The sequence below is a fragment of the Phacochoerus africanus genome, chromosome 15 (genome assembly GCF_016906955.1).
Source record: "Phacochoerus africanus isolate WHEZ1 chromosome 15, ROS_Pafr_v1, whole genome shotgun sequence".
Classification (NCBI taxonomy): domain Eukaryota; kingdom Metazoa; phylum Chordata; class Mammalia; order Artiodactyla; family Suidae; genus Phacochoerus; species Phacochoerus africanus.
Window position 1 is genome coordinate 113,727,076 of NC_062558.1, and position 8,296 is coordinate 113,735,371.

General features: G+C 59.0%; 1 protein-coding gene across 7 annotated transcripts; it reads left to right on the top strand.

Moving 5' to 3' along the window:
• The first annotated feature begins 230 nt into the window (after positions 1-230).
• NFKB2 (nuclear factor kappa B subunit 2) lies at positions 231-8,242 on the top strand. 7 transcript variants are annotated; one of them, XM_047762585.1, is made up of 23 exons: positions 231-579; positions 1,844-1,941; positions 2,217-2,298; positions 2,406-2,446; positions 2,685-2,783; positions 2,868-3,019; positions 3,279-3,385; positions 3,484-3,642; positions 3,928-4,032; positions 4,161-4,246; positions 4,325-4,463; positions 4,704-4,832; positions 4,962-5,171; positions 5,252-5,393; positions 5,778-5,892; positions 5,985-6,198; positions 6,352-6,521; positions 6,647-6,749; positions 6,876-7,027; positions 7,160-7,229; positions 7,465-7,637; positions 7,747-7,858; positions 7,963-8,242. In XM_047762585.1, the coding sequence occupies exons 2-23, from the start codon at positions 1,921-1,923 to the stop codon at positions 8,082-8,084; spliced, it is 2,703 nt and encodes a 900-aa protein (XP_047618541.1). In that variant the 5' UTR covers positions 231-579; positions 1,844-1,920; the 3' UTR covers positions 8,085-8,242. The 7 variants fall into 7 exon arrangements, with proteins under 7 accessions (XP_047618541.1, XP_047618536.1, XP_047618539.1 ...); XM_047762580.1 differs by having other exon boundaries at positions 452-579; positions 2,214-2,298; positions 7,960-8,242; XM_047762583.1 differs by having other exon boundaries at positions 452-579; positions 7,960-8,242.
• The last annotated feature ends 54 nt before the right edge of the window (positions 8,243-8,296 follow it).

The following is an 8,296-nucleotide window of genomic DNA, read 5'->3' on the forward strand; positions in this document are numbered from 1 at the left end:
CTGGCACCAACTGCAAATCAACTTCCTTCCTCTTCCCCTAACTCTTCCCGGCAGCGGGGCCCCGCTCGAAGCGAGGGACTAGAGGGCTGGGTCCCTCCAGCTTCCCCTTGGGATTCCCCGGCTTCTGAGGTGGCCAAGCATTAGATGCAACATAAGCTGAGTAGCAGCAGGGGCTGCCAGCCGGCTGGGACAGGCCAGGGTAAGAGAGGAGACCGGAGCCGCGGTCCTCGGCTGGGGAATGGCGCTGGGTCAGCGGATCCCGCAGCAGGCTGGTCCCTAGGACAAAACTCACACCTGATTGAGGGCCATCCTCACTCTCGCTTCGCGCGCTGAGCAAATATTTCCCCTCTAAGGGGCGCGCCTGAGTCACTTGCGATTGGTTACTCGAGTCCGGAGTTAAACTTTCAGCCAATGAAAAACGGCATGGGGAGTGACGCACGGAAACGTCACGGGAATTCCCCCCTCCTGGGGGCGGAAAAGGGGTTTTCCCGGCTGGAGTCCTGGTAGCTGGAAAGGTGTCGCGACCCGACCGGGGTGGGTCGGGCCGGGAGAGAATCCGGAACCTGAGCCGCCGCAGCGGTGAGTGGCCGGGTTCAGACCCCTGGGTGGGAAGACACGGGGAAGGGCGGGAGGAGGACCCTTAGCTGACCAAGCCCCAGGGCTGAAGAGAGGCGTCTGCACACTCACAGAGAGCACGCACACGATCAAGATACACGCATACACACTGATGTCCTTGTATAAAGACAGGCGGGCCGTTTGTTACACCTACACATATGCCGGCGTGTGCACAGCACTATCCATGCAGACTCGCTCACACAAGGACCCGCAAAACACGCTCACCCGTGCACAGGTGCCTGGACCCATACCCTTCACGCACAAATTCGAAGATGTGTTCACCTGTGCTCTTACATACATGCTCAGATGTTTCCGCACTGAGAAGTTTAAGGACACTCACCTGTATACGCATGTTCAAGCCATGAACACACAACACGCAAGCACATGGGCCGAAACACACTTGTACACCTATGATGCAGATACATACATGTATTACACACGGCTTTGGGACTGGGGCGTAGGGCGTAGGCAGCCAGAGTAGGTGCAGTGTGGGAATTAACGGCTGTTGAGATGTTTCCGGGAGGGGTAACAGGGGAGCCCATCCAAGGAGGAGACCCTTTCCTTCCCCCGCCCCAGGGCCCCAGAGACCAGTTATCCGGGCAGAGCCCCGGGGCCCCTCACTGGGAAGAGCCCCCACCTACAGGCCTTCGGGGAGTAGGCCTTCCTACTGCAGGAATGTCCCCCCAAAAGCCCCCAGGGTGATTCAGCCGTGGCCTCCCTCGGGGTAGAAAATCCCAAGGTTGCTCCAGGACGGGGGAGGGGAAGGAGGCGGACCTGACCCCGTACTAGGAGCCTCCCCCAGCTTTGAAAGACCCTCCTGTCCCCGGCGCCTGCCCTGGAGGGAGGAGGAAGGGGTGCCCAGCCCCGCGGGACCTTCCCAGCATCTGGTAACCCCTTGACTTCGCGGAGTCGCTGCGGGCGCTAGCAAGCCAACTGAGACCTTGAGCCCCTCCCGTCTCGGGGGCGTGGCCAGTGCGTCATTTCCAGGCCCGCCCCCTCCGGGCCCGCCTCCCCCTGGTATTTTCGGGACTTTCCTAAGCTGTTCTAACTTTCCTGCCCCTTCCCCGGCCCAGCCCAGCTCCGGATCTTGCCCTCCACCGGATCTTGCCCGCCACACCCGGACGGGTGGCTGGAGATCAGACCCTCCCCTAAATCCAGGCCCCCCCTTTCCCCCCAACTCCCGTCCTGATCTTTCTCTCCCTCCCCCCTCCACTCCTCCCCACCTAAGGCGGGCGCCTGAAACTCCGGGGAAACAGCACCCGGCCGGCCGGAGCCACCGGACAGAGCTGGGCCTAGCCCAGAGACATGGACAGTTGCTACGACCCAGTGAGTCACTTTGCCTGGCCCCAAAGCCGGCCGGTTGCCCCATGTGCCTGTCTGCTTGTCTGCCTGAGTCCCCTCTATTCCCCTGCACCTGTAATGTCCTTAGATTATCTCAGCCTGTCTGTCAGTTACCTCTGTCTGCAAACTGCTTCCAATAGGAGTTTTCTTTTATGGGCCTGGGGAGGAGGAGTGATTATGGAGGGCTTGGAGAGCTGAGAGCTGGAGGGCCCTGAGAGTGGCTCAGAATCAGATGCTACCCCAGTCTGTCTCCACAGCAGAGTCTGCCCGGCATCATCGAATATGATGATTTCAAATTCAACCCGTCCATTGTGGAGCCCAAGGAGCCGGCCCCAGAGACAGGTTAGTAAGTCCCCCGACCTCCCCTTGTCTTGGAGGGAGGAACATGTGCCCTCTGCCTTGGGAATGGACTCAGAAGTCCTGGCTCAGCAAAGTCCCTCTGTCCCCAGCTGATGGCCCCTACCTGGTGATCGTGGAACAGCCTAAGCAGGTGAGTGAAAGAGATGGCATGGGATGGTTTCAGCTTTGGGGGCAAGTGGGATAGTTGGGTAGCCATGGTGACCACAGACCCACTTGGGTTGAGGTGGTTGGTTGCTGCTGATCACAGCGGTATGGTTGTGAATTCAGGATAGATACATGCAATTATTATGGTCACTGCTGGCTGGTAGCAGGGGAGGGGGGTTTGGGGGCCTCATGGTCACAATGTCACTCTGCCCTGGCACCTTCAGCGAGGTTTCCGATTTCGATATGGCTGCGAAGGCCCTTCCCATGGAGGACTGCCAGGTGCCTCTAGTGAGAAAGGCCGGAAGACTTATCCCACTGTCAAGGTGAGCCTGGATGGTGCTGGGGAGGGCAGGGGTGACTCGTGGACAATGTCCATAAACATTACTGACAGCCCTCACCCCTCGCAGATCTGTAACTATGAGGGACCAGCGAAGATCGAGGTGGACCTGGTAACACACAGTGACCCGCCTCGTGCTCATGCCCACAGCCTGGTGGGCAAGCAGTGCTCGGAGCTGGGGGTCTGCGCAGTGTCTGTGGGGCCCAAGGACATGACTGCCCAGTAGGTGCCCCATACCCTTGGCTCCCACTGGCATGCCCCCTCATTGCTTGTCCCAGTCCTAGGCCCTGGCCCACCTCTGTGAGCTTAGTGTCTGACCAAGGGGAGAGACTGCAGCTGGCCCCAGAACCCAAAGCCCCAAGTAAAAACTAGAAAAGCTTCCTAGAGAAGTAGGGCTGAGCTGAGTCCTGGCAGTGGGGAGGGTGCCTCAAGAGAAAAGAACTGCCTGCAAGGCCTCTGACTCCCTCCCTCCCCCACCCAGATTTAATAACTTGGGTGTCCTGCATGTGACCAAGAAGAACATGATGGAGATTATGATACAAAAACTTCAGAGGCAGCGGCTTCGCTCCAGGCCTCAGGGCCTTACAGGTATGGGGGAGATGGAGGGAGTCAAGGGAGGTGGTCATGGAAGGGAAGAGTAGAGGAGGAGGAGGAGTCCAGGGGTCACATGTGTGCCCAATACCCAGAGGCTGAGCGTCGGGAGCTGGAGCAGGAGGCTAAGGAGCTGAAGAAGGTGATGGATTTGAGCATTGTGCGGCTGCGCTTTTCTGCCTTCCTTCGAGCCAGTGATGGCTCCTTCTCTCTGCCCCTGAAGCCGGTTATCTCCCAACCCATCCATGACAGCAGTGAGTATCCTGACTACCCAGGGTGCCAGAGGGAGTATGGAGGGCAGCCTCAAGCTGTGGAGTAGGATAGGCCTGGGTTTGAACTTGGCCCCACCGTGAATAAACTGAGTGATCCTGAGCAAATCATTTCCCCTCTCTTGAATATGGTTTCTGTCTTGTGTAAACAAAGATGCTAGCACTTCCTGTACTTCTTGGCATTGTCCAAATGATACAAAGCAACCTGGCTCCATAAATGGGACCACAACTATTATATCATCTCACATAATTGATATCCCACCTCCATAGAGTCTCCTGGAGCCTCAAACCTGAAGATTTCTCGAATGGACAAGACAGCTGGCTCTGTGCGGGGTGGAGATGAGGTTTATCTGCTTTGTGACAAGGTGCAGAAAGGTGAGGCTGGAGCCCACGCTGGGAGCTAGGGACACTGGGGGTCAAGCTTGGGGACTGGGACAGATTCAGGGCAAATGGCCCTGGAGATTTACTAGGAGCTGTGGCCAAACTTCCAATTTTCCTTGTAGATGACATTGAAGTTCGCTTCTACGAGGATGATGAGAATGGATGGCAGGCCTTTGGGGACTTCTCTCCCACAGATGTTCATAAACAGGTACCTTGGAGCCAGCGCTGGGCCTGGACCCAAACTAGGCCAAGGCCTCATTGACACTTATGTCCTCCTTCCCCCCAGTATGCCATTGTGTTTCGGACACCTCCCTATCACAAGATGAAGATTGAGCGTCCTGTAACCGTGTTCCTGCAACTGAAACGCAAGCGTGGGGGGGATGTCTCTGACTCCAAACAGTTCACCTATTATCCTCTGGTGGAAGGTGGAGCTGGGCTGAAGATCCCAGGGCGGGCTGGAGGATGGGGGATGGGCTGGAGGGTCCCAAGAACTAGATCAGGGGACTCCTGAGTCAAATCAGGAGTAGGGAAGGTCCCAGGAAGAGGTGGTCCCAAGAGCCAGCCTGAGGGCTTTTAGGGGAAAGGCCATTACCAAACGTGGGACAGGGCCCTGGAGGCGGGGCGTGAGTTGAGGTTTTTAACATCTCATTTCCCTCTGCTCCCAGACAAGGAAGAGGTGCAGCGGAAACGGAGGAAAGCCTTGCCCACCTTCTCCCAGCCCTTTGGGGGTGGCTCCCACATGGGTGGAGGCTCCGGGGGCTCGGCGGGGGGCTATGGAGGAGCTGGAGGAGGAGGTGAGGTGGCGCTGGGGGCAGGAAGGGGGATGGAGGAGAGGAGGGGTTAAGGGGAGGGAAGTTGTGGGGGCAGAGGTCTGGAAGAGTCTTTCTGGTGCTCCCTCCCCACCATCCTGCCTGTGTCCACAGGCGGAAGTCTCGGCTTCTTCCCCTCGTCCCTGGCCTACAGCCCCTACCAGTCCGGCGCGGCCCCAATGGGCTGCTACCCGGGAGGCGGGGGCGGGGCGCAGATGGCCGCCGAGGCGCCTAACGTGGATGCTGGGGAGGAAGCCGCAGAGCCGAGCGCGCCCCGCGGGATCCCTCAGCGCGAGCAGCCGACCCCGGAGCTTCTGCATCGAGGTATGGCCTCGAGAATCTCGGGGAGTTCGGACGCTGTGGGCGGGGACCTAGCTCGCGCCCACGCCCCTTGTCACCCCCAGCTCGGGAATACAACGCGCGCCTGTTCAGCCTGGCGCAACGCAGCGCCCGAGCCTTACTCGACTACGGCGTCACGGCGGATGCCCGCGCGCTCCTGGCGGGACAGCGCCACCTGCTGACGGCGCAGGACGAGAACGGAGACACGTAGGTGGGCGGGACGGTGGGCAGGACGGCGGGCGGGATCCACGCTGGTGGAAGGGGGGTGGGGTGGGAAAGGGACCTGTAAAAACCGGGGCTCGGGAGTTGGACAGACTTCGTTTCAAGTCCGACATCAGCATGTACTAGTTCTGTTCAAGATACTTAACTTCTGCACAGAGGATTTCAGTTTTGTCCACTGTTAAAGGGGCACAGTAATAGTACGTACTTACCGCAAAAGGTGTTCAGATAGATTCAGTTCAGATGTAGCTATGCTCTTGGAGACGGCTGGGTTGGCCCAGGAGGAAGATTATGGAGGTGGTGGGGTTTTAAGAGTGGAGGATACTGAGTGGCTCGTCTTGCTTAGCCAGAGTCTCACTCCCCAACCCCCAGGCCGCTGCACTTGGCCATCATCCACGGGCAGACCAGCGTCATTGAGCAGATAGCGCATGTCATCTACCATGCCCGACACCTTGGCGTTGTTAACCTCACCAACCACCTGCACCAGGTGAGGGACATCTTGTGGCTAGGGGGCAGGGGTTGGAAGTCAGGTGGGGCTTGGCCAGGAGCAGGCCTGGCTCATTCTGCCTGCCTCCCCAGACGCCCCTGCACTTGGCAGTGATCACAGGGCAGACGAGCGTGGTGAGCTTCCTGCTGCAGGTGGGTGCAGACCCAGCACTGCTGGATAGGCATGGAGATTCAGCAGTGCACCTGGCACTTCGAGCAGGTGCCAGCGCCCCAGACCTGCTGCGCGCCCTGCTGCGGAGTGGGGTTCCCACCATGCCCCAACTGTTGCACATGCCGGACTTCGAAGGTGAGTTCATCACCTCATCTGACCAACAGGTAGGGGTGGAGGCCAGGGAGGGTACCTGGTGAATGCCTAGAGCAGATACGCAGTGTCAAGGTCGGCTGACCCAGTGGCCGCATTGGGGACACAGCTGCAAACTTAAGTATCCTATGTCACTAGGACTGTACCCAGTACACCTGGCTGTCCGTGCCCGAAGCCCTGAATGCCTGGATCTGCTAGTGGACAACGGGGCTGAAGTGGAAGCTGCAGAGCGGCAGGGGGGCCGAACAGCCCTGCATCTAGCCACAGAGATGGAGGAGCTGGGGTTGGTCACCCATCTAGTCACCAAGGTGGGACTGAGGATTATGAAAGGTGTGGGGCCAAGGGTTATGGAGAGACCATGGCGGTGAAGGTATGGAGGGAGGAGAAGCCAGTCAGTCGGTGCTGTGATCAACCACTCCCTTGCACTCCACAGCTCCGTGCCAACGTCAATGCCCGCACCTTTGCGGGAAACACACCCCTACACCTGGCAGCTGGACTGGGATCCCCGACCCTCACCCGCCTCCTTCTGAAGGCTGGTTAGTCTCACCATCAAGGGCATACGAACAGGGATGGGGGAAGAAGAGGGGTGCCTCAGTCTCCCCAGTTTGCAGTCCTTAATGTGGACTTCTCTTGAAACTGCCCATGACTGCCTCTCACCCCAGGTGCCGACATCCATGCAGAGAACGAGGAGCCCCTGTGCCCACTGCCTTCGCCCCCAACCTCTGATAGTGACTCAGATTCCGAGGGCCCTGAGAGGGACACCAAAGGCAGCTTCCGGGGCCACACACCTCTTGACCTCACTCGCAGCAGCAAGGTGAGGCCAGCATGGAACCAAAAGTACCAGGGAATGGGGCATCTGGGCTTATAGATGGGATCCTGAGTATCTGGTACCTGGGCTTAAAGTACTGTGATGGGAGGTAGTCAAGGCTGAGGCTGTCTTCCCCAGGTGAAGACCTTGCTGCTAAATGCTGCTCAGGACACCATGGCGCCCCCGCTGACCCCGCCTAGCCCTGCAGGTGAGATCTCCCCACCCACTGCCAGACCCCAGACCCCTGCTTACAGAGGTCTCTTCTCCTTTAGAACTGCGGAAGGAGGTCTCCCCTTCTCCATCCCCGTCCTCCATCCATGGGACCCAGTGGCCCTGCCTGCCTTGTCTGTCAGGTTACCACAAGAGAAAGACGGTATCCAGGTATCTGTGTTTGTGCCTATCCCTTGGGGTAACTAACGTGTTTATGGGTGTGTCCCCCTCAGGTCCAGAGATGCCACTTGAGGATACAGTTCTACAGAACCTGGAGCATCTGCTAGACAGGCCAGGAGCCCAGGGCAGCTGGGCAGAGCTGGCAGAACGGCTGGGGCTGCGCAGTCTGGTGGACACATATCGAAAGACAGCCTCGCCCAGCGGCAGCCTCCTGCGCAGTTACAAGGTCAGTGGGCACCCGTCCCTGACTCCCCTTCCCAGCCCCAGATCCTGGTGCTTCCTTGGGGACCCCACACCCTAACTATAACTCCGGTCTCACCCCTCTTCCTTCTCAGCTGGCTGGTGGGGATTTGGCGGGTTTGCTGGATGCCCTGTCTGACATGGGCCTGGAGGAGGGAGTGAGGCTGCTGAGGGGTCCTGAGACACGAGAGAAGCTGCCCAGCACAGGTAAAGGGTCCCTTCTGGAAGGTGGATCTGGGCCTGGAAGGGGGGAGGTACTGAGGCCTTGACTCTTCCCCCCATGCCCTTGTCCATGTCCACTCCCTCAGCAGAGGTGAAGGAGGACAGTGCATATGGAAGCCAGTCGGTGGAACAGGAAGCAGAGAAGCTGGGCCCACCCCCTGAGCCACCAGGAGGGCTCTGCCATGGGCACCCCCAGCCTCAGGTGCACTGAACTGCCACCCACCCACTAGCCCCTTTCCTGGGCTCCTCTGTACAGCGTCCCCACCTTTTCCAGTTCTTATTTAACACCCCATACCCACCCCTCCTCCACTGGGGCAAATAAAAGATTCTCATGGGAAAGGGAGGGGGCCTGGCTCCCTCCCCAACTTACAGCAGCCCCTGGTGTGACTCTCATCCCCGGGAACCAAACGCCTATCCTGGCCT